The 25161-nt window shown below is 40.9% G+C and overlaps 1 protein-coding gene across 1 annotated transcript; it reads right to left on the reverse strand.

Annotated features, from left to right (window-relative positions):
* Positions 1–1565: 1565 nt before the first annotated feature.
* Positions 1566–20992, reverse strand: LOC122070649 (transcription initiation factor IIF subunit alpha-like). The gene is made up of 10 exons (XM_042634840.1): positions 20778–20992; positions 20386–20576; positions 16001–16159; positions 15364–15509; positions 14740–15113; positions 12431–12546; positions 11450–11584; positions 10782–11000; positions 10461–10670; positions 1566–2047 (listed from the first exon to the last, which is right to left on the reverse strand). The coding sequence occupies exons 2-10, from the start codon at positions 20554–20556 to the stop codon at positions 1955–1957; spliced, it is 1623 nt and encodes a 540-aa protein (XP_042490774.1). The 5' UTR covers positions 20557–20576; positions 20778–20992; the 3' UTR covers positions 1566–1954.
* Between the last annotated feature and the right edge of the window lie 4169 nt (positions 20993–25161).

A 25161-nucleotide genomic window follows, 5' to 3' on the forward strand; every position in this document is an offset into this window, starting at 1 on the left:
AATTTATATTTCTATTTCGAAAAACAAGTGAAACGAAACAGAAAAATCAAATGGGTTTTGAAGTGTTTTTCCGTTTCTGAGCACAGAAAAATACATTTCTGAAGACAAAATCAAACAGGCCCTAAATCTGTGGCACAACATTGGCACCAAGGTTCTAAGTTATCAGTATCAGATCCCAGATTGTATCGATGTGCCAACACTGGTAATTGGCTGATCTTGGATCGGGTATTGGTATTCGATCAAGGGTAAAATCATTAGAAAAAAAAACCCTATTTTTTAATGAAAAGAGTAAAACCAACTGATCCAGATTACTATCGTATCAATAGAGATTGATTCCCGAGATTTTGAAACCTTGATTGCATCCACCGATCCCATATCAATATAACCGAAATAAGGGTAAAAATGTCTAAAAAATACATTTAAAGAAAAATAAAGGTAAAACCATCCGATATTAAACTGACTGGGCTGATCGGATTGATTTCGACACTGACTGATACCGTGAACTTAAACCATGATGTCGACAGATTGGGATGGGGGTTATCACGTCGCTTTACATGCATGGATTCAGGAAACGGGATCAGATCGCCCAATCCTGATTCCGCTGAGTGGCTTCCCCTCCTTTAAATAGGGTTTGGGCATATTTTTTTATCTAATTCTGGCTGATTCTTGACTGGTTCCGGCCAATACAGATCAAATTCGAATTGGAATTGGTTGGACCTGGTCAAACCAGATTCAATTCTTTTACGTAGTAGATACTAGGTTCCAATTATATCTTGTCTTTTAATTGGGTACAGATTATATGTAGTATTACAAGATCAGAAAATGTGCTTAATGAAAGTATCTATACAGAGGAGGTTAATTTGCAATCTAGACTCTTTGCATCAACCTTGGCTTAGCTATCTAGCTCACCCATTGGTGCCATCGACATAAAATTGTACCTTTGGTACAGAAAACTTTGTTGCAACTAAAGTTAGCGAATAAAAAGTCGAGATCCTATATTTTAAAATTTTAATATAGCATACTTTTCAATTAGGAAAAATCCTATCATTTCACATGTGTACCCAATAAACATATAATGACATAATGATAAATCAGTTTTAAAAATACACTTGATGAGTCTATGCAGCTAAACTTTAGGGTAAGTTTGGTTGGCAAGAAAAGAACAGAAAAAAAAATTGATTAAATTGAATTATTAAAAAGAGGGAGAAACATAAACTCATCATTACTTGGCAACCAAACATACCCTTCCTTTCTGCCCTTGAAAGGAAGCAACAGCCAGAAGGCAAGTCACCTGCAGGGTGCTCAAAGGGTGGTATATGATCTTTATGAAATTCTAGGAACTTCCTCCTGGGCACCTATGCCTTCCCCACCAACAAAAGCAGAAGAAAAGAACCACATGCCTGCATACACAAAAAGATTAGAGGAGTTTCCTAAACAAATATCTGAGCTTGAATGGATGTGTCCTCTGCCAAGTATGAGTTGCACTAGTAATTTAACAGAGTAGCAGTTGTTATCACCTCCGTAAAAAAAGCACATGATCCTGTTATTTAAGGCTTAACAAGAAAGAAAAAAAACTAATGACTGATCTTTATCTTTTCTGGCCAGTTTTTGGTTACATAATGCCCAAAGAAGGTTAGTATTCTGACATCATGAAGCAGAGAGCAATACTGTTTTCCACAGACAATGTGACTGGTGTTCTCTGTTATGCAATAATGCATGTTACACAAAGGACTGGGACAAACGTAAGCCAACAAATTAGAGAATCCCAAGCTAATGATCCACCAGAATATGGTAAAGCCTGCAGACTACCCTCCTGGTTCTGAATCTAGCACCGGAGAAAATAGGGGTGACGCCTGAGCTGGCCTCTCTCCTCAAAATGTGGTATCATATGCAACTCCAAGCAAAAGCAAGCAGGCCAAGGCCATCAGAAAAGCTCAAGTATGTCGCCTAATTATCATTTATCTCTCAACACAACATAGTTGTTGGGTCCATTCGTCTTCTGTATCTTAGAAATTCGCCTCAGGATATCTGCAAAAGCCGACTTGTCCTGCACCAACGAACCCACTTAAGTTTAAACAGAAGAAAAGGCACATCTTAGGGTTGGGGGGGTTGGGTTGGGGCCGGGAAAGAGGGGGTGGGAGGAATAAAAATACAGGCCAGCTACATCCATAATGAACAAGAGATGCCATCAAGCTCATAAGCCACCAGAGGAGTGTTTTAAGAAAACAAAAAGAGGTAGGAAAAGACCACAAGTGTTTTCATATTATATATAGGGTTTGCTGAACCTCAAACATCCAAAGAATGACAATTTCCTTTGTCAAGGTTTTTATTTTTTTTTTTTGGCCCTTTAATCTCTCTTCTTCTCTAGTGCAAGAAAAATGACATGTAAACTTGTAAAACCATTTTTTACCTGAACCAACAAACATGGTGTGAATTATGTGTTTCATTTATTTATATTTCTTGTATTCTTTTTCCAATACTCTTAAAGGAAACATATTGATAATATCAACATTTCTTTGGAAAGGAAATATTTCATTCCAAGCTTGCCAACCCTTTAGTTATTGGTGATTGCCAGGATGATTGAACAGAAGAAAGGTGGAAAAGGCAAATGCCGGAGGGTCCCTAAGGTCATGGGCTCACAATCAAAGATATGTGCCTGAGCTTCATTGTTAGCTTGGGTTCAGCAGGATTGAGCTAGAATGCGAGCCAATTCCACAGGCATTCACTTAAAGATTTTAGAGGCTTTTGGCGCATCGACATTAATCCCATCATCACCATTGGAGAATATTCAACTTCCCCTGAAATAACATAACACTGAGAGACCTGAGTGAATTTGTTGAGTGCCCATCCACTGGTAGGCCCCTGGAACCTGGCCACCCCTCCCACCCTTCCCATGGCCTAATCATCCATGTCCTCCCCTCCCCCGGTGGTTCCCGCCGCCGGACCTCCCACCTTCCCCCTTGAATCTCCCCTCCCCTCTACCCTCCCTGTAGCGGTTGGCATCTCCTCTCCTTCCGTGTTACCTTCTGACCAGCAATCTCCCTCCTCTCTCCCTCCCTCCCCTCTTCCTTCTCTCCTTGCTCCTCCAACCACTCAGACTAAGACCTGGTCCTCCGTGGCCTGTCCTTCTCCCCCCACCCCCCCTCGAGTCGGCCTCCCTCTGATTTTTGTTCCTCCTCCCTTAATCGATGATCAAAAGGTGGGATTTTGTCCCTCAGGTCTCCTTGAACCAGATATCTCTAAATGGAAGATGTGTGTTGTTGGTCACTTCATGGGTAGCAGGCCTCCGTTTAGCATCGTCCAAGCATCTCTCTCGAAGCAATGGCGGCTCCATGGTCGGATGCAATCTTTCATGCTCAACAATGGAAATTTTATTTTTAAATTCACTCACGAATCCGATATGGTACGAGCCCTCGAAGAAGGCCCCTGGCGTGTTTGTAGTAAGGCGATCTTCCTTAGAAAATGGGATCCCTTCTCCAATCTCAGTAAAATCGACTTCAAGTCTGCCCCCATCTAGATCTCCCTCCCCAACTTACCACTACATTATTGGGGTGAAAAGGGACTTAGCATTGTGGGATCTGTAATCAGAAAGCACCGTACCAAGCTAACAGACAGAATTGGGTTTGCTCGAATATGTGTTGACATTCCCGCCAATGAACCGCCGCCATCCACAATCACTATTGTCAAGGAAAATGGGTTTTCGTTTGTCCAACCGGTTCACTACGATCGGCTACTGCCTCACTGTACTTCATGCAAATCCTTTGGACATCATACTCGGACCTATGCTCCTGCCTTCGACACTTCTCTAGCTCCCCTTGTGGAGAAAACCCCTTTGGAAGCCACCGACCCTGCTAATCCAGGTCGCCGGAGGAAAAGGAGCAGGCTCCGCCGTAGGCATCACCATAGCCAGATGACCCTCCTTGATGAAGTGAAGACTCTGGCAACTGAATCTCTGTCGCTGCTTGATCCAGTGGTCCTAAACTCTCAGACCACTGGTCCAAACAGGTACTCTGCTCTATTCTCTTTGGAAGCCTCTACCTCTGACAGTGAAGATGCCTCTGCCAATGAAGCTACTTCCACATCATCCCTTGATTCTGGTTCCAGTTCATCTGACAATGAGTTTGACCATTCTCTGCAGGATGACATTGATTCCTTGCTTGTTGGTGATTCTGGAGCTGGCTGTTTGGTAGTCACTGAGCAGCCAGTCTCTGTATCCCTTCTGCCCCCCTTCCTCTGGTACTCCTACCACCATCGACCAACCCTCATCCACTTTCAATACCTAACCTAATTCCCTCGCGTGCCAGTCTACTTTCGCTGTCACTTATCCCATCATCTCCCTAGTTGAGCCGTCCTTTCAGCATTCCTTGGGCCTGCTTGCTACTTCCTTTGGCACCCTCCTTACTAGGCCGTGGGCCCCAGCAAAATCCAGCAACCCTTGCTCCTTTGCTCCAGCCCATCCCACCAACTTGGATACCTATCCTTCACCCAGGCCATACCCTCCCTCGCTCCAGCCCATCAAACCTATCTCATTTCCCTTGGCCCACTTTCCAACTGTGGCCCACAATCCAACCAATCCTACCTTGACCCATTCCAGCCTTTAGAACCAGACCTGACAGCCTCTCCTCCTTCACCCGACTGGCCTTTGCCTCCTATAGCTGCTGCCACCTGCTGTTTGCCTGGTTTGTGAGCCCCCCTCCCCGACGATGTTAGTCTTGAGAGCTTCCCTCGCATCCATGACTGTTCAAGCGTCTGTCTTACGAGCTTCCCTCGCATCAATGACTGTTCAAGCGACTGCCCTGTGAGCTCCTCTCGACACATCTGTTCATCTCGCCACTGACTCGCGGCATCCGATGATTCAGCCAATGATCAAGAGCCTGCGATCCAGCTTGTCGACCAAGAAGACATTATCCAAGCTGTCATCACCTCTCCCGTTGGGCTGCCTCCGCCTCCGCCTCCGCCTCCACCGAGGAACACTGCTGACGATGTGGCCCCTCCTGGATTCCTAATCTCTCCTTCCCCTGAAGATGATCATAATGCTGCTGACACTCACGACTCCAAGGTCCCTGCTCAAGATGTCCATGCCCTTGCAGAAGATCACCTCTCTGCTGCAAACAACCGCACAACTCTGCGAGCTCCTCTCGCCCCGGCTGATGGCCCCGATGGGCTATCTAACAGAATCGAAGACGATGGCCACACCCTGGCCACTATTGATAAACTCTCCCCATCCCTCAACCTTGCCACCACAGCTCTTCAGGCCACCCTCATCCCTACAATGAGTACCCCCACCGCTCCCCATTTGCCAGCCATCCATCACCAAAAAGCCCCTCTGACCTCCACCAAACCAAAGTGCCCCCCAGGACCCAGAAGCTGTCCACTACCACAAAGACCAATCCGAAACCCAATACCACTTCAATCCAATCCTTAATCCAAAAGACTAGCCCTACCCAACCATCTCCCATTCGTGAATTCACCGCCACAAAAGGGGTTCTTCGACTAATGGCCAACGGCGATCCTCCCCCAACTCTTCGAAGCTACCAAACCCCTCTCCCTCCCCTTCCATATGACCCCCTGGTCCATCTGGAATGTCCGAGGCCTAAACTCCTCGGCTAAGCATGCATCCATCAGATCCCTAATTAAATCCTCCCATAACCCCTTTGTTGTCTTCTGGAAACAAGAGTCCTTGAGCCCAATGCCGCCCGCATTGCCTCCTCCATTGCTCCTTCTTGGTCATTCCTTGCAATTATGCCCACTGCACCAATGGTCAAATCTTGATCTTGTGGGACCCTCTTCTCCTCAATATCCCTTCCCCTAGCGCCTCCTCTCAGCATATCCATCTCTCCATCTCGGATTCCTTGGGGGCCAACAGTTGTTTCCTCACTATAATGATCTCTGTTCCTTTTCCTCGTCTGTTGACTCCGACCGTTGGGGTCTAAGGGGTGATTTCAACGTCATCAGGTTTGGGCACGAAAAAGCTGGGGCGATCCCATTGATCTCCCATCTGTTGAGGCATTCAATGACTGTCTGGAGGACATTGGGATGAATGACCTCTGTTGGTCCGGTTCCAAGCTTACTTGGAACAATCGTCGAAGTGGCAATGATCGTGTGGCTTGCAAGCTTGAAGGGGTCCTTGTGAATGGAGCTTGGCTCGGATCCTTTCCCTCCTTGCATGCCACTTTTGACCTGCCTAACATCTCTGACCATTGCCCCATCTCTCTTCTAGTTCATCCTTCCACCTCATTCGGCCCCAAGCCATTCAAATTCTTCGACATGTGATCTCTCCACCAGGATTTCCTTCCCCTTGTGCGTGACGCGTGGAGTATCCCTGCGCATGCCTTCTCCTCCCCGCTCATCTCCTTTTCTAGGAAGCTCAGAAATGTCAAGGCAGCCCTTAAGACCTGGAACTCTCAGTGCTTCGGTAATATCTCTGATAGGACTGCCTCCGGTAAGAGTCTAGACTGGAAGCTGTTCAGACTAGACTTCAGCTTGATCCTCTCAATTCTTCCTTTGCTGAAGAGGAAAAGTCCCTCTCCCAGAAGCTTTCCCTCCTTCTCACCTAGGAAGAAAGTTTTCTAAGCAGAAATCCCGCATCAAGTGGCTAGAGCTGGGTGATTCCAACAGTGCTTTCTTCCATTGCTCAATCAAGGCTCGGACGAATGCCAACTCCATATCCTTCCTCTCTTCCAGAAATAGATTTGTGCTTCGCTTCCCAGATGAGATCAAAACTGAGGCCTCCTCTTACTTCCATGAGCTCTTTAATCCCCCCCATCCTTCCCCTTCCCCTCCTCCACACCACTCTTTGATCAACAAATTCATTCCTGAACACCTTCTCCCCGCCCTCCGATCCATCCCATCTGATAATGAAATCACCTCTGTTGTTCTCTCCCACAAAGCCAACAAAGCACTCGGGCCTGATGGGTTCAGCATGGGATTCTTCACCTCTTGTCAGGACATTATTAAAGATGATCTCATCTGGGCTATTAGGAGCTTCTTTCTCAACCCCAGCCAAATCACTGGTGTTAACTATTGATGCAGATCAGTCACTTAATGGGCTAAATTTATTGCAAATAAGCCCTGGGTTGGGTTATATATGTGTTGGGCCTTTGATCCCATGGGTTTTCTTTATAATGGGCCACTTTAATGAACCTAAAATATGGGTAGAAAGTAGGAAAACGAGTTTTATTTCATTAGTTTAGTTAAAATCATGTTTTGAGTCTATCTTTGTTATTTCAGTTTCCTAGTCAGTTTAAGTTTCCCAATTAGTTGAGGATTGAGTTAGGCCTTTCTTTTTTAGTGTTTTGAGTAAGTTTTGAGTCTTCTATATAAGTTTGTAAGGGGCTACAACATTGAACACGAATTTGATTAAATGAAAAAAAAAGATGGCTTATGTTGTTGTGTTGTGGAATGCAATTGGGTGAGATGCCCCAGGAAAGGGTGAGATGCCCCAGGAAATAGTGAGATACTCGACCCAACCTATTGCCCTTCCCCATTCTCTCCATTCTCTATTTTATGTTTTATTCATTCTATTGGTCCCTAAATCTAATTTTTATTGAATTTAGTAAAGTTCCTACCTGGGATTGGATCACTTGTGAACCAATTTACATTAACCTTCCTCTACCTCATCCCCCAAGTTTGATGGGGCCTCCTCCATGTAGGACTTCAAACCCATTTCCCTTTATAATTTGATTTACAAGTTCATTGCCAAAATCCTCTCCCTCTATATCCAAAAGGTTAATGACACCCTTGTCAGTCAAAATCAGTATGCATTCATCTCGGGGAGAACCATCACCGACATCATCTTGTGCCATGAAATTGTTCGCAGCTTTGAGAGAAAATCCCATGGTCTAGCGGCCCTCAAAATTGATATCCATAAGGCTTTCGACTCCATCTGTTGGGACTTCCTTTGTCACACTCTCCTCCAAATGTCCTTCCTGCCAAATTTTGTCCGATGGATCTTTGCTTGCATTTCCACCCCCCGGTTCTCCGTTCTTGTCAACGTTAGCCCAGTTGGTTTTTTCCACTCATCAGTTGGAATCCGTCGAGGCTGCCCCCTTTCACCCTTCCTCTTTTGCCTTAGCCTAGAAGTTCTCTCTAGATCTATCTAATCATCCACGAACCTTCATATCATCTCCCCCATCCCCAAATGCAAATCTATCTCCCTTACCCATCTTGCTTTTGCAGATGACCTCATGATGTTCTTGAAAGCTGATCCCACCTCCATCTCCTCTATCATGGCCTCTCTCCACCTCTTCGGAGCCTTTCGGGTCTCAGCATAAATCTTCTCAAATCTCGTCTTTTCACCTCTGGTATCTCTGAGGCGCCGAAAACTCGTCTCCTTGATATCACGGGCTTTTCCCTGGGCTCCCTCCCCGTCAAATATTTGGACCTTCCTCTCATTCCTGCGAGGCTTTTGGGCCATCACTACACCCCAATCCTTGATCTATTGCGGAAGAGACTCCAACTTTGGAAAAGCAAGTTGCTATCATACGCAAGCCGTCTTGAGCTCTCCAGATCTATGCTCCAATCCATGTACCTTTACTGGTCTGGGATTTTTTCCCTACCTCCCCCAACCATCAAAGCCATTGAGTCTCTCATCAGTTCTTTTCTTTGGAAAGGATTTGACTCCTCCAAGTTCCTCTGGCCATCTAGTTGGAGTTTTGTCTGCCTCCCTAAAGCTGAGGGAGGCCTTGGCCTTAGGCGTAGCAAAGACATGAACGAGGTTGGCATCCTTAAGCTTATCTGGAGAATTGCCTCTAAAAAGAACAGCATCTGGGTCTCTTGGGTCTACTCCCACCTTCTGAAATCCAACTCCATCTGGACCACAGTGTTGGGTCAGGACTCCTCCTGGGTTTGGCGTGGCATCCTCTGCCTAAGACCCTTGGTGTTAGAGGCTATCTCCTACTCCATTGGGAACGGAGCTTCTACTTCTCTCTGGCTGGAGCCATGTCAGGTCCTGCTTCATCTACTCAGTCCAAGAACTATTTACTCCTCGGGGTTGGATACGATGGCCTCTGTCTCCTCCATCCTCCTTAATGAGGGGTGGGCTCCATCCCCCCTTCTCTCTCTGAACAGCATTTGGACCTCTCTTCTCGCTCTTCCCCCAAGCCATAAAGAGAGGGAGGATTCCATTCTTTGGAACCCTTCTCCTACCAACAGGTTCAGTTTCTCCTTTGCCTAGAATTTTGTTAGGACTAAAGCCCATCCTGCCCTTTGGTGCAGAGTCTTATGGTTCAAAGGCCACATCCCCCGCCATAGCTTCATAGCCTGGCGGGCTCTCACCAACTACCTTCCTACACAATCTTTCCTCATCCACCGCCACATTCAAGTCCCCCTGCCTGCTATCTCTGCTGGAGAGGAACAAAGGATGCTGATCATCTGCTTTTCTCCTACACTTTCTCCTCCACCATTTGCAAGAAAGTTCTATCTCATTGTTGGCCCTCTAGTAGAAGAGTTCTCCCTCTTAGTAGAGAATGGATTACACAGCCCCACCATTTGTGATACTATTGGTAAGCTCGCCTTTTGTGCCACCATCAACCACCTTTAGATGGAGAGGAACCTCCATAGATGGATGTCCAACTTCCGTACTTTTGATGGGGGGATTTGGAAAGCCATCTTTTTTGAGGTCTCCGCCAAGATTGCAAACCTTCTGCTCCGCATTGTCCTTGACTCCCCTAAAAATAGGCATATTGTTGATTCCTGAAATCTCCCATATTTTATTCATCCAAAAAAACATAACACTAATAGTATGCTTGATGAAGGTGCATAACCGCAGACCAATCCAAACCCATCTGGGTATCCAGACAGAGATGAACCAGATCCATACTTGAGTTTTTGGAATCTAGTAGGATTTTAGGAAGTTACTTATTTAGGAATATGATGTAATCTTTTATTTTAAGTAGGATAAGTAGGACTTGGGGACTTAGAGAGTTGGTTTCCTTGTTTCTTTTAAGGATTTGCTTCCTTTTTAATCTTTTTATTTTCCTATTTATATGCTTGTAACCAACTAATTGGACAGAGAATGAAAGATGGAATTGAGATTGGTATGGTGAAGAGCCAGGCATGTGTGTGTTATTCTCCTTCCCCCCCCCCCCCCCCCCCCCTTCACCCCTTCTCCCCCTCTCCCCCTTTTCTGCTTCTTCTTCTTAAGAGATTCCACTCTCCCTACCTGCAACTCTTGAGTTTATCTCAAGGATTCTTTCTCTTTCCCGACCAGCCCTCCACCAATGCTTCATATGTAGATCCATCTTTTTTGAAAGGTTTTTATGTTTATTTTTTCTCTAATTGGAATCTCAAAAAATATTAGTTCAATCTGTAAGACATGAATCAAATAGTACAGATAAAAACGCGTTTCCAACAAAATAAAATTTTCAATTGGGCAGAGAATGTTACAACAATGGCTGAATTGCCTCCAGGAATTATAATCATGTAGAGTAGAACATGAAGATAGAAAGGTAATGTCATACCTCCTTCGATTTTAGTCTTGCTTTAAACTTAGCAACAAGATCCTGCGTTGTAACTGGTGCCATTTGCAGCAATGCAGCCCTGATTTCATCCTCAGTAACAGGGCCAGTCGGTGGTGTTGGTCCAGCTTTGGAAGATGAAGCTGAACCTTTTGGAGGTGCACTACTCTTGGGAGTGGACAATGGCTCATCTTTCACAGATGGTTTTGACTCCTGATCCAATAGAAGAATATAACGACAGTCGGTAGAAAAAAAAATGGCAAGAACTGTGTAAGTTCATCCCTGAACATATCAAGTCTAGCCATCCAAAAGGAAGCAACTTACATTATCAAATCTCCCTTTCTTTGCAGGTGCTCCATTAGAAACTTTTGCATCATCCCCACCTGATTTCCTTTTTGTCTTAGTTGACTTTGATGCAGAAGGAGTTCCTCGTGCTGATCCTGATGGTCCTGCTTTTGAGGGGCTGATATCAGTCGGTTCCTCTTTCGGTGCATCCTTCTGTTTTGGAGCCAGTACAGGGGAAAGGCCAATCTCATCTTCCACCTGTGCAAGGCAAAACAAAGATTGACATTGAGAATCATGACAGTGAGCATGCATTTTTAGAGACTGGGGGGAAATGATTGATTGTAAGGCTCCCAGAGCAAAGGACTAAGTGCAATGACTCTTTACATAATTGCGCTATAACACAATTAACAAGAAGTCTTCCAGATTCCCACCACAAAGCCATTTTCATACACTTCATGGAGGCATCCATGCAGCTCTCACATTGTGCTCAGAAAGCATCTGTGAATGTTTCTAGTATTATACTCGGCGACCCAAGGTGATGGAGTGGGGTCCAAAACTAAGGTGACACTAACAAGGAGCCTAGGCACCGCCTGGTAGACCAAGGCGCCCTTTAAAAAAAAAAGGGGGCCTGAACGCCTAGGCAACGCTTTGACAACTATACTAGAATTATATCAGAGGCAGTCTAGACAAACATCATATGAACTTACATCATCATCATCGTCATCATCTTCACCTTCTGAATCATTTAGACCATTGGTTCGGCCAAGCAGCTTCTGTAGCTCCTTTCCGGATTTGCTTAGGCCTCCCTCCTCTTCATCAGCTTCTTCCTCACCCTCTTCATCCTGCAAGCATGTGTCAAGTAAATAATCTTTTGCATAAATTTCCACTCACCAATGTCAGAAAATCCTTCTGTGAAAAGCCAGCTAGATAAATATGAGATCAGTACTGATCACATCTTAACAGCAATTTTGGAATGAAAAACAATCATTCAAAAATTCCAATACAAAGGAAATGTCTCACTACATTACCCTCATCACACATTATAACTAAAGCTAAGAAGGGGTGAGCTGAACTGAATAAGGCCCTGACAGGACTGTCAAGATTCTTCGACCAACTTAGTTGAAAGACAGAAGGGTGTCATTGAGGGCAGTAGCTCTCCTGGAAACCACCAAGCAGCATAAAATTCCATATATCCATAGGAATTGGGAGACTAGTAATCATCAAAATACAAGAATAGCAGGAGTAGAGGACTCATGGCATTGTTTCCACCCTTTTGATTGATTACATAAGATTGACTAGACAGATCTCATAATGAGCATACTCTCTGAAAATATTATTTCCAGGGAAAGAAAGACAAATCTTGGTTGAGGTTACTTCCAGGGAAAGAAAGAAATATCTTGGTTGAGGCTTCCCTGGCCTCAATCCTCTCTTTTTTTGTTACTAGCATTCTTACCTATCCACAAAAAATAGAAGAAAAAAAATTCATGGAATCAAGATCAGGAACAATAGGACAGAACAGACATTGAGCATCCAAGTTACATACGGTGGGTAGATTGCCCATTTCAACACACGGCTTATATTTATTTATTTAGGTTTCCTCCTTATATACCCTGCTTAAATTCTTTCCCCTTCTAAGAATTTTTTCCCTTCTACCAATTAGAGGGGGAAAGAATTCAACCAAAAGTTACCTGTTTGATTTCTGGAGGAGCAGGAACTTCAGGAGCCAAATCTTCCCTTTCCTCAGGGTCATTACCCACAGCCTCATCATCATCAGTGAATATTTCTTCATGCTCCCAATCATCACCTGGGAAGGTGAGCAGCAAAACAAGAAGTAAGCTATCACTAACCTGGAAATTCATATCAAAGGCAATACTTTTCTCCATAGAATTACAAGTTCATGATTCATGCACAAGTCTTTATATAATTTACAAGAACCTAAACGGCAAGTTTCAAAAGACAGTATAGCATTAAATCCATTATAAAAAGGCTTGTATTTTGTAGACAATCATTGAGGTGGAAAATGCTAGTAACATGAAGCCTTCAAACAGACAATTTAGCAAAAACTGCCATTTTCCCATGGCATTAATTGAAGATGACAGCTTGCCAAAGTGGTAAAGTCAGGGAAGTGGGGAACGTTCATACCCCAGACCTAGGTTCAGAACACATCATGTACTAACCACTGACCCACTACGGAAAAAAAAAAATGCTGAAAGCAAAAATATCCAAATAAGACACAGGAAGATACACAAGCACAGACAGAGGCTTCAATAATGATCTACCACACCTATGTTAATCTCACATCTCCTGAATATGTTAATCTCAATTAGGGGTTGTTTAGTCAATTGATAACATGGGAAGAGGGACAGATTTAATATAGATCCTTATCACTCCTATTCCATTCCACTGGGGAGCCTACCCTGCATTGCAATTTTCTAACACACTCTTGACCACACAACCACCTCACAACAAAAGAAATATATAAGATGAGCTTGAAAATGACATAGAAGTTAACAGAATAATAAAAAATAAAAAATAAAAAATAAAAAAAGGGTGTAGGAAGATGTTACAGAATAATAGCACCATGATTTCTAACATCTTCCTACACACTTTGGTATTTCAATTTTTACACACACATACATCTACAAAAGGAAACTTCCTTCTTAGAAGGTGCCTGAACCTGCTGACACAAAAAACCCCCCACACATCTTTAGCCACATGAGCTGGATTATAGACCATCCATCAAAAAAGAACCTGGGATTAGCAGGTGTATGCAGTGGTTTCATCATAAAGTTTAACAAACATTAATCAAGTTTGTTAACTACCACAAGAACTTTCTTTAACATGCTATACCAATTACCAAAAGCAAGAACTTAATGCAAGCATGAACATGTATAATGGCTTCAACTTAATTTAGTATCCACATATCTTCCTTATTACCCTCTTATTCAGATTCTCCAAAAGCTGATTTTTTTTGTTGCTTGCTCTCTTTGCAATTGCTGTGTTTTGTACTTTTGTGGAAAGAAAGAAACAGGAGAGTTTCTTGCCAAAAGAAGTAACTCCTGGTCCTGCCATGATGTTAGGCAGAACCAGGCAGTGTGGGTATCCGTTTGAAAAGATATTTTAACGGTCACAACCTTAGGGACTGTGAATTCGATCGGTGGTCTTTGCTGGAGTTATGGAAGTGGATATCCACATATGTGCCATTTTTTTTTTTTTTTTTTTGTACAGCTTACTTTTTTGTATTGAGCTGTACATGATTGTACACGTCAATGATGGATACTTTTTTCAGTTGCCAATAAAAAATTTATTAAGAAGAAGGCTAATTATCTCCTCACATCTGTCAAGAGTCCCTATTGTTATTTCCAAGGTTTTATGGAATAATTAGAGATCATTGATGGAAGATACAAGTGCAACAGATGTAATTTCAGTACCAAAACTATTCTTCTGGCACATTTTTCGACACAGTGAGATGTGTTTCAGCAATGAAGAAACAACAGTAGCATAGCTGAAATGGATTAATGATAAAACTAAGTACAATATCAGATAAGAAATTAGCATATTAGCTGTTTGAAGTAGCATAGACATGTGCCATGAAGACCTCTATATGAAAAGACTAAGAGGACTAATATGATATAGAGGAGCTAAAAAAGCAAGGGAGTAGGAATAAATTGACTTTGGGAGAAATGGTGAAAAGACGTGTGGTTTTCAATAGGGTTGAATGGTGGAACAAAATCCATGTTGACAATCCCATTTAGTTGGAATGAGGCTGAGTGAAGTTGAGACCAAATAGTGAAGAATGATAACAAACCAACAGGTTTCATTACATAAAATGCATTTAGAGAAGAATCTTACCATTATAGGGCAGAACATTATCCAACCTAATCCTCTTCATTTTTATTTTTTCCTTCATGAATCTAAAGAGTCTACGACAAAAGGCATAACCTTTCTTTTCATTTTTGGAATTTAAGTAGTATTAAAGACCAAAATAAGTTCTTACCCTTCTCAATATCATCATCATCAAAATCAAGATCGCCTCCCCTAGGACCTTCTTCATCGTCATCACCAACTTTTTTTCCAAGTCCAAGTCTATTTTTCCTTGCCTCTTCTTCTTCTCCATCCTCTTCTCCCCTATCCGAGGCATTCCCTTCATCATCATCACCAGATGCTTTCCTACGTCCCCGTCCAGTAGCCCCACCACCACCTTCCTTGTCATCAATTTTTTCCACTTCACCAAAGGCAGCAGCTCCATTATTTGCTGCTTTCATCATCCATCTCTCGTATCCATCTGCAGTTTTTCTCCTATTTTTCATCTTCTCTTCAGCTTCTTCCAAGGTAAGTTGCTTATATTGAGCAACTTTGTTAAAGTTGTACCTAAGGATCAAATATCAAATAATCATTACTACTTTAGTTGAGGATTATCACATCAAAATTAAAATTGAAGCATTAAATCTGCAACTATGTGATAGAATTCAAGAATATAATGCCATAGTGTAATACATAAGCATAAATTCGATCTGCATGGGAAACCCAGTCATTCCCAAACAAAAAACACTCAAACTAATAACATAACAATGTTCACCCAATCATAACTTGGAGATAGCAGGATGCTGGTTATGCATACCAGGAACCAGCAGGAATAGCAACGAACTCCTTCCCTTGCATCATGAGCAGATAATAAGATGCGGATTGTGCACCCTCAAGCTGACCCTGAAACTGAAATTGGCCAGTCTCATCCTCCAAAAGCCAAGGCTTATTTTTGTACTTCTCCTGTGCGATGCATAGATAATGGTGAAATCAAAGAGGGTTAAAAGAATAGATATATTGAATATCAGTCTATCAGATGGTATAGACGAGCCATGATGGCTTCTTTATGCCAGCAGGAATAGAGTAGAGTAAGAAACTATGGTAAGCCAAGCACAATCAAAATCCTGAAAGCTATACCAAATAGTGACTGGCCCCACATGAGACTATAATAGACAAATATAATGTTTCCAAAAGATATGGTATTTGCATCCTCCCATGCATCAAAAGATAACTGTGCACTTGATGAGTTAAAGTGTAGAGAAAAAGTTCCATGGAGCTGCAAAGTTGTCAAAATTTTTGCATCATCTACATTATGTTTTTGGACACGAAGGATGACAATTTCAACCACCCATGGGTAATGCCAGCACAAACCCTAAATGTTAGTTATATCTAAAAGTCTGATCAACATGACCCTTTTCCTCCCATCTATTATTAAGTTGTGCAAATATATATACCCGCAAAGCATCTGTAACTTGGCGCCCCTGAAGCCCTTCTTTTTGGAGAGACCATTTATTATCAGCATTTTTCTTCTTTGAAAAATTGGGAACCCCTGTGACAAATCTGCCAATGAAGTAATTTCTATCACTGGCAGAACTGGCTCGGACATTATACTCCTGCAGAGGGGGAAAAAACACAAGTTTGAGCAGAATAAAATTTGCAAATGGTGAAATAATTGATGTATAAAGAGGAAAGGATTGGAAGAACCAATTAAAATGATTTGACAGATGAAAATTTACAAATTACATATATATACACAAACATGCGCGTACGTTTTGAGTGTTTAGTGGGGAAGGTAAAGTGAGAGGGAAGAGAAGGGAAAAGTGAAGAAACCCTAACAGATGAAAATCATAAATCAGTAGCATTTACAGTTAGTGACAGTCAAGTTAGCCTCTGCTAAGTAATACAAAAGTCAAGGAGCTCGTGGAATATTCAGCCTTTTCGCATTGGAAGAAGCTAATATGACCCTGATGTATCCCTATGATCAGTGATCACTATGTCTGAGCAAATAGGTGTATAGGGAGGGGAAGCAGTCATCAATTCCCACCTCACAAGTCACAAGCCAGCTGCTATTTGTGCAGCTATTTTCAACTGAACCTGGATTTTTCCTTTTTCCTTGGGGGAGGGGGGATTGGTGATGATTCTGCCACTGCAGGATTGCTTCTTCCTTCTCTGCTGTCTTTTTCTCTTTGGTTTTCTTCAGAGGGATTATTCCTTTTTCATTCGTATAGCTAAAGTATTCATTGACTAACCAATTGAGAAAAAGAAGATACAAAGTTACTTCAAACCTACTTAGACTTTGGGCATTTGTGTTTAAACCCAGAAAAAAATGACAACCTCACATGACAAATTGAAAATAGCTCAACCATGTAGAGAGAAAGTGGTCCAGACAGCACTAGTGGCCAAATCAAATAATCCAATTAATAACTCACTTCAACAATTTGGAATGGAAATTTTTTTTAGAAATTGGACAGAGAAATACCTGACTTTTTATTTCCTAAACTAAATTTGGGAAAAATTCGCAAAAAAGGAAAAGGAAAGGATAAAGTCTAAGAGAAAAAAATTTATATAGTTGATCATATAAACATATTAGATGTATAATGAGTATATATCTCAGTTTCATGGGAAGGATTTCCTGATTCACATAGTTTGCCTAGTTCTAGTATCAAAAAACTCAAACCAAAGTTGGGAACAAGGAATAATACTGTTATTACAAAAAAAGGAGAACAAGGAAAGACAAAGAGGTAAGGGGAGGAGAAATTTGTCAGGTTTGGTGGCTATTATTTTAGATCAGCTGATGGGGTTGGTTCAATGGTCTAGTTGGATTTTCCACTAGAGTGGGGAAGGTGAAGAGTCTTCAAGTAGTTGAAATGTTCAAGGAAGTTGATTTGTCCAAGAGAGTGCAAGAGTGGAGTCCTCAACAAGGTTGAGTCTTCTAAGAGAGTAAAAGTGGTTAGTGATTGAATGCATTAAGCAAGGTGGAGTTTTCCAAGAGGCAATTTGGAAGAAGTGTGTAGTGGGTTTTCTCTAAGGAGATCGAAAGCAACAAGGTAGAGGAGTCTATAAAAGGAGAGGTGTCTTCCAAAGGAGTGTAGAGAAGGAGAGGTAGGATGAGTGATTGACCAAGCGAGAAAAGGGAAAAGAGGTATCTGCAAGAAACATGGGCTTGGGAATCATATTGCAAGGGTTTTTTTCCCCTCTTAGTGGAAATTTGATCTCACTTGTGGATGTAGGCGGTTTTGCTGAACCACGTGAATCTCTTGTCTCTTGTGTATATACTTATTTTCTTTTTTGTTCCTATTGATCTTACCATAAGCTCGTGTGGCTCAGCCAAATTTGTAAGATGGTCAAGTCGGAAACATCAGAAACAATAAGTTGTCTCCACCCCCACCCCCACCCCCACCCCACCCCCCAAAACAAGTGGTATCAAAGCTAATAGCTGGCACCAAGATAGAGGTCGACGTTCCTGGTAGACGATGAGCACATATAGTCTTTCGAGAAGGTTAATTCGAGATGACGACATGATTTTCACAAAAAGAGAGAGAGAGAGAGAGAGAGAGAGAGAGAGAGAGAGAGAGAGAGAGAGAGAGAGATCAAAAAAATTCGAGGTGGAGAAATTTGATGGCAAGAACAATTTTGGCTTGTGGCAGAGCACAGTCAAGGACATCTTGGTGCAATAGGTCACCATAGAATGGAGAGAAGTTGAAAAGGATATCAGTTGAGGACTAAGAAGAGATGTAGATAAAAATGGTAAGCACGTCCTCCTGTGTCTTGCTAATGAGATTAATTACAGTGTTTTAAATGAAACTTCTGCTACTAAATTGTGGAATCATTTGGAACAACAATATATGCCCGAGTCCCTCACTAACAAGTTGGTTCTTAAGAAGAAATTGTACCAACAGAGAATGGAGGATGGATCAAGTATTTAATTTTTTTTTTTTTTTTTTATCATGTTAATGAGCTTAACAAGATTCTCACTCATTTGATGAGTTTAGAGGTCAAAATAGATAAGGATAAGGCCTTACTTCCAATTGTTTATGATACTTTTGTCATTACACTTCTTGTTAGAAAGGACACACTCAAGATTGATGAAGTTATAGCAGCTCTTCTGGACAAGGAAATGTTCAAAAGTCCCAATACTGGTTAAGAAACACAAGCATTAGCAATAAATGGTGATGAAACCATCAAAAGGGCAGGAAAAACAACAGAAAGATTTGCAAGGAGAGGATACTCGAGGTCCAAATCAAGAGGCAATAACACAAATGAAGTTGTATGTTTTTTGTGTAATAAGATAAGATAGGACACATAAAGAGGAATTGTCTAGAAAGGAAGAAGTTTTTGGAATAGAAAGGAAAGGAAGAGATGAGTCATGATAATACAAATCGAACGACTGTGATTGAAAAAAGTTCTTATTTGAGTGGTGATGAGATTCATTTCATGGTTGGTGACAAACACAATCGAGACTAAAGGTGAACAAGAGGCACATGCGTTGCTACACGCATAGAAAATTTGGGCACTTGAAGAGGGAGTGCCCGAAACAAGGAGAGAAGAATGCACATTCTTCCAAAGGTATGGACATTATTTCTTTTCATGTTTGCTCCAACATAAAATTATTTGACAAATACCAACTGCCAAGAGACCAAAAGGAGTATATCACTTGGTGATGGATCTGCTGATGTCAAGGGTGTAGAATTGGTGAAGATGAAAATGATTGATGGAGTCGTTCGCATCTTAGTGATGTGAAATATGTTCTAGAAATGTGTAGAAATATAATCTCCATTAATTGTAGACTCCAAGGGGTATAAGACTTCAATTGCAGGTGGTGTAATGAAGGTCTCAAGTGGAGCTCTAGTATGATCAAAGCAGATGAATGTAAAGGGCTATAACGACTACTGGGGAAATAACGGTTGATGGTAGTCCCATGACCCCAATAAGTGAATGGAAATGGAGTGCACAAGTTGGAAGGAACATGTGCAAGTTTTCTTCTGTAGATATAGAGAAGTGATCGAAGGCAGTTCAATTTTTCAACAACTCTCCATGTGGCTATGATAAAAGCCACAGTGCAGATTGTTGGGTTTGTTGGATTTTATCTAGATCGGATGATGGGGTTAGTCCAATGGTCTAGTTGGATTGTCCACTAAAGTGGGAAAGATAAAGAGTCCTCAAGTGGTAGAAGTGTTCGAGGAAGTTGAGTCTTCTAAGAGAGTAGAAGAGTGGAGTCCTCAACAAGATTGTTAGTGGTTGAATTCATTAAGCAAGGATTTTTCTAAGAAACACTTTGGAAGAAGTGTATAGTGAGTTCTATAGAAGGAGAGAGAAAGCAATAAGGGAGAGGACAAGACTATAGAAGGAGAAGTGTCTTCCAAAGGACACCAACAATGAGTGACCAAGTGAGAAAAGTGAAGAGAGAGAGGTGTACAAAGGACTTAGGGTTGAAAAAAAATTGCAAGGGTTGTATAGATTTGCTTCTCTTGTTCTTAGTAAAAGTTCGATCTCACTCCGTGAATGTAAGTGGTTTTGCTGAATTAAGTAAATTTATTTGTATGTTTGCTTTTATTTTTTGTTCTCGATTATATACATACGCTTTTCTGTGGCGTATCTGAATTTGTAAGATGCTCACGTCCGAAACAGTAAATTGTTACCACACAGCAAAATTTATGTTTATTGTCCTAAAAAACAAAGCAAAATGGAAAACTGAGTTGGAAGGAACAGGTATGAGGCCCAAGAGACTACAAATTCATTTAACAGTTTCTCAAACACACACAGATATAAACACGACTACACCAAAACGAGAACCAAAACAATGGCAAATATAGAAGGGGGGCAGGGGAACCCAACATACCCGAATTAATCGTGTAAGTGGAACGCCACACTCGTAACATTTTCCATGGTTCTCAGCCATGGTTTTTCCGCAGAACAAGCATAGAGTCATATGCTTACAATTACTACCGTAAAGATCAGTGTTTGACCCACAGCCACCGCATGACGGCTTCAAAACAAGATCGAACGACATCTCTATTCCAGTAGAAAACCCTACAAATCAAAGAAACAGATAAATCAGAGGAAAACAAATCCAAAAACCTGGAGTGCGGGACCGATTGGCATCCCAGGGAAAGTGGAAGTTGTGGAATTCAAGCTAGAATTGAGAATAGTAAAAGACTCAGAACAAATTGCACAATTCAACAGAACCTCCAATATGAATGTCTGCAAAACCATTAAACGAAATACAAATACCTCACTAATTAAAAGGGCAGGCTTCGTTTTCAATAGTTTGCAATCACTTTGCGATGGAGGGATGGAGATTTGTAATACTCTCTTTAAGGATTTTCAGAGAGAATCTGAACAAAAAATAGTTGAAATGTTCTCTGCTTTGCGAGCAGCATCGCTTCTGGTGATCTGGTTGGGTTTATTTGATGTTTGAACGTAGGACTTCTCCGTTCCCAGATTTAGCGGAAACTTGTAATAATGGAAAGCGCAAGTGAAGCGTAAAAAAGCAGCGTGGTCCCTGCGCCAAGAATAAAGCCGGCGATATGACTGCCCCCACCCCCTCAGAAAATGCAAAAATGTCATTGGCTCAAGTGTAAGCCACACTGCCTTTCAATGAATCCTCTCCATAATAAAAAATATAAGGGGTAGGAAAGGGTAATTACATGCATTTAAATGACTTTTCAAATTTTTGAAAGTCTCTTTTTATTCATAGGAAGCAAGGCCAGACACTTTTTTTGGGAGGAAGTTAGGTATGCCGCCAATTTACCAAGAATTAGTGGCCCAACTAATAAAAATATTGGAATGGAGAGGGCATAGGGGACTTTTCCAAGAGAACATGAAAGAAATAGACATATATCTGAATATATTGCTAGCATACCCAACCTTTTCCCGAGAAGATAATCTAGTTGTATTAGCTAACTTAATAGCTATTAGACCACCCTTGATCTAAGAACAAGAGAAACCCAATGCACGAGGCTATCAAAAACCAACCCAACCCAACCCAAATGTTTACAAATTCATCTTGAAGTATCTTGACTTGCATTTCTTGATTGTGTCTTGTGACATCAAAACTCATATGTGCGCAACAACATTATAATGAAATAAGTGAATGGAAGGGCTAAACAATCATCAAGGGATAGAGAGTAATTATCATGAGCTTAAGATCTTCGAGCAGAAGAGTGAAAAATGTATAAATGATTAACCTATTTCAAAATATTAAAGACAACATAAATTAAAGGGGGTTAGGAGAGATGTTGAAAGATGCATTGACTACAAGCCCACCATATTAAAATAAAATGTGATGGAAGCAACAACAAATATATTAAACCTATTGATAACATCAATATTCTTATATTTGGAGGAGTGAAATGAAAAAAGTGAATGATAGGAGTTTGGAAGACTTTAGTCCCCACACCCAAATACCTTGCAAATCAAACATATTTAAAAAATCAACATGAAAAGAAGATATATGAATTAAGACTAGAACTCTGCATGAAAAAAATATATATACAAATGGAGTTAATTTGAATAAAAGATGCTAACTTCTTCCCATTAGATATGCCATCAACTAAGGACAAAAATGGGAAATATTCCATTCATACAATCGCCACATTTTCTGTTATCAAAATGATGATTAATTCAAAATACAAATAAATACAAATATGAGTGTAAATACATATATATGCGTACATGCATGGGACTGGATCACTTGATAATCTTGAATGGAATACTATGTATGTTTAGGCAATAAGATTCTCACAAGTAGGTTACGATTGGTCACTTGACCTTAGAGGTTCTTATTGTAGTCGCTAGGCATTATGGGTTTTGGTGTACTAATGATTGATTATGTTGTACTATATATTGGTGCGTTGGATTCATGGTATCGAATTGTATTAAAAAATGAATGAGAGAGAGAGAGAGTACATGATTGGATGAAAAATAAGATCCAATGGCATTTTTTAAAATAGTTTACTAGAGTTTTTTAAACTATTAATTAGTATTGACATTTATTTCCTAAATGTCTTTAAATTAATTTTCATGGTCCAATAAACTTTATATATTATTTGTACATAAAATTACGATAGTATAGGGTGACGATAGTAATTATTGCCATACCATGAGGATTATTACGTGATATTGTTAAAGTCAAGGAGCTTGTATGTTAAAAAAGAAAAAAAAAAAAAAAAGAAAAAAAAAAAAAGAGAAGAAGAAGACATGAGAGGAGAGAGACTACTTGAAATGTCTTTTATTCGACAATCAAGCCTCTTCAAATAGATTGTAGGCATCTTCATTGGCATAAAAACAATTATTCATATACATGAAAATACTGAGAGTGTATGATATTGGGTGATTGTCATCTAGTAAGTCTTCATATTTGAACTAGTATTCAAAATTTCAAATGATCTATTTGTAGTCCTGTGAACAGAAATAGAGAAAAGGAGCTTAGTTTGTAAATCTTGCATGGCCCCCATGCCTTCTATTAAAATTTACTTGGCAAGACACATTGATTTCATTTATATGACATGCGGAAACCCAGTTCAACTGCTTTGTCTTTCTGGTAGATAACCGAACTTCAAAGTTATTTTATTATGCTTTTCTAAGTTCTTTCTATTGAGGGTATTTTGCCATTTGAGCTTCACGGCATTGAGATTTGATTCAAAAGTGTAAATTAATTTATTTTGTAGGCAAAACCCTAACATTTCTTAAGACAATTAAGACAATTCATTGGGATATTTTTCAGAGAATGCATATTTTTACAGGTTTGTTTCTTACACCTTTAGAACATGAGACTCTTCTAGCTGGGCAACCTCATGCTCTTATTAATATAATAAGGGTTTTTTATTTATCGAAAAATAACAAGAGAATAACTACCATCTCAAAACTACAACAAAGGGTAATAATAAAAAGAGCAACCCAATGCACGAGGCTTTTGCTACTGCAGGGTCTGAGAGGGGTACATTACATAGCTTTATCTCCTATTTTGCATTGTAAGAGAGCTTGTTTCAAAATTTCGAACCTGTGACTGACATGACTATTGTGCCACACGCTGGCCTTATTAAAAACTACAATAAGGGATATGGATGAAAATTAATTTATGGGATAATAAAAGTTTTTTTTTGGCGGGGGGGGTGGTGGGGATAGTATACGGAATTGTTCTTGATAGTATAATTTTTTTTTTTGGTCAATGGTTCTTGATAGAAGATACTTCGGCCATTATGTAATCTTGAAGCATCACATAATGAAAGCTATCTAGGTGCGTACCCCTCTCCCTCACTTTATTCACTTTTACAAAATAGGTCCAATGTAGATGATTGACTATGCTAAAATGAAATCACATTTGCTGTTGAACTTGTAATTTTTTTTTTTTTGTTAAGAAAGAATTTAAGTAAACTTTTCAAAATAAAAGATTAAATTGTAATTGATCATTATCTATTTACTCCAAAATCATCTACCCAACATCTCTCTCAACTACAACTAACTCAATCTTTTATTGTTTTAGGGTGAACCATGGTTAAGTATCATTCTTGTATCAACTGTATTGGATCAGTATCTACTGAGACCAATCTCTAATTCCTGATCGATCTGATTCAATATTCCGTATCTTTCAGGGTAAAATGATAAAAGAGTAGTTTTTTTACGAAAAAGCAAGGCTCAAATAAACTAATACCAAAGGTCACTTGAAAGGATTAAATGCCAAAAACATTCTCCGCATAGAGTGTGATGCAATGGCTGAGAAGACCTTAGCACGCGCGGGACATTCTCAGCCAACTGATGCTCACTGCATCACTGTAGTCCGTACAGAATATAATCGCTCCTTGAAATGACCAGCAAATAGCGAAATACTGCAAAGAACGCCTCAGCAGCATTGCAGGTCGCTCTGTAGTTGTTATTTGCAACGAGGAAGGCGTGGGGAGGGATTTAGGGTCTTATCATTATAGAATCGTCGCTGGATATTGATTTTGGCATAATTGGAACTGGTTCCATTCTGCTCTTGCTCTCTTTCTCTATATTCAAAACCACTCCATTGATGGAGGCCATCCTTCATCGTCACCGGAGAGGTGTTGCTCTCCGCGGCAACTCCATTGATGGAGTATATCACCTTCATCTCACTGCAGATGCTGGTCGCCAGAGGGGGTTCGCAGTACGCCATTTTGGGGCTGCAGGTAGTCGCATGAGTACGGTAAGTACTTTATCTTCTTGTCTCCTTTACCCTCTAGAACAGATCTTGAGGTTTGCCAAAGATTCCTTCACCAGAAACCCAACATCATTCAACAGGCGTTGTCAAAGGTTCCTTCGTTTTTTTTGGGTTTCCTACGCAACTATTTCTGGCTTTTTTCAGTGATGGGAGAAAGAGAAATGAGACAGAATCAGACAGGTGAAGAGGCAGAAGAGAATGGAAATGACAGGTTGCGTCAACATTGCTTAAGAAATGATTATGACCATAAAGGGATCTGTCCTTCCTCGCCTCCACACTTGGGCAGAGATCTTGCTGCTGCTGATGAAGACGAGGGATTTGAGACCATGTTTCTGAAAGTAAGGGTGGCTTTGGCTCTCTCCTTTGCTGGCTTCCTCTATTTCCAACTTAGAACAAGAAGAATTCCGTCCTTTCTCTCCTCCACACTTGGCTACC

The sequence above is a fragment of the Macadamia integrifolia genome, chromosome 2 (assembly GCF_013358625.1).
Source record: "Macadamia integrifolia cultivar HAES 741 chromosome 2, SCU_Mint_v3, whole genome shotgun sequence".
Taxonomy (NCBI): Eukaryota; Viridiplantae; Streptophyta; class Magnoliopsida; order Proteales; family Proteaceae; genus Macadamia; species Macadamia integrifolia.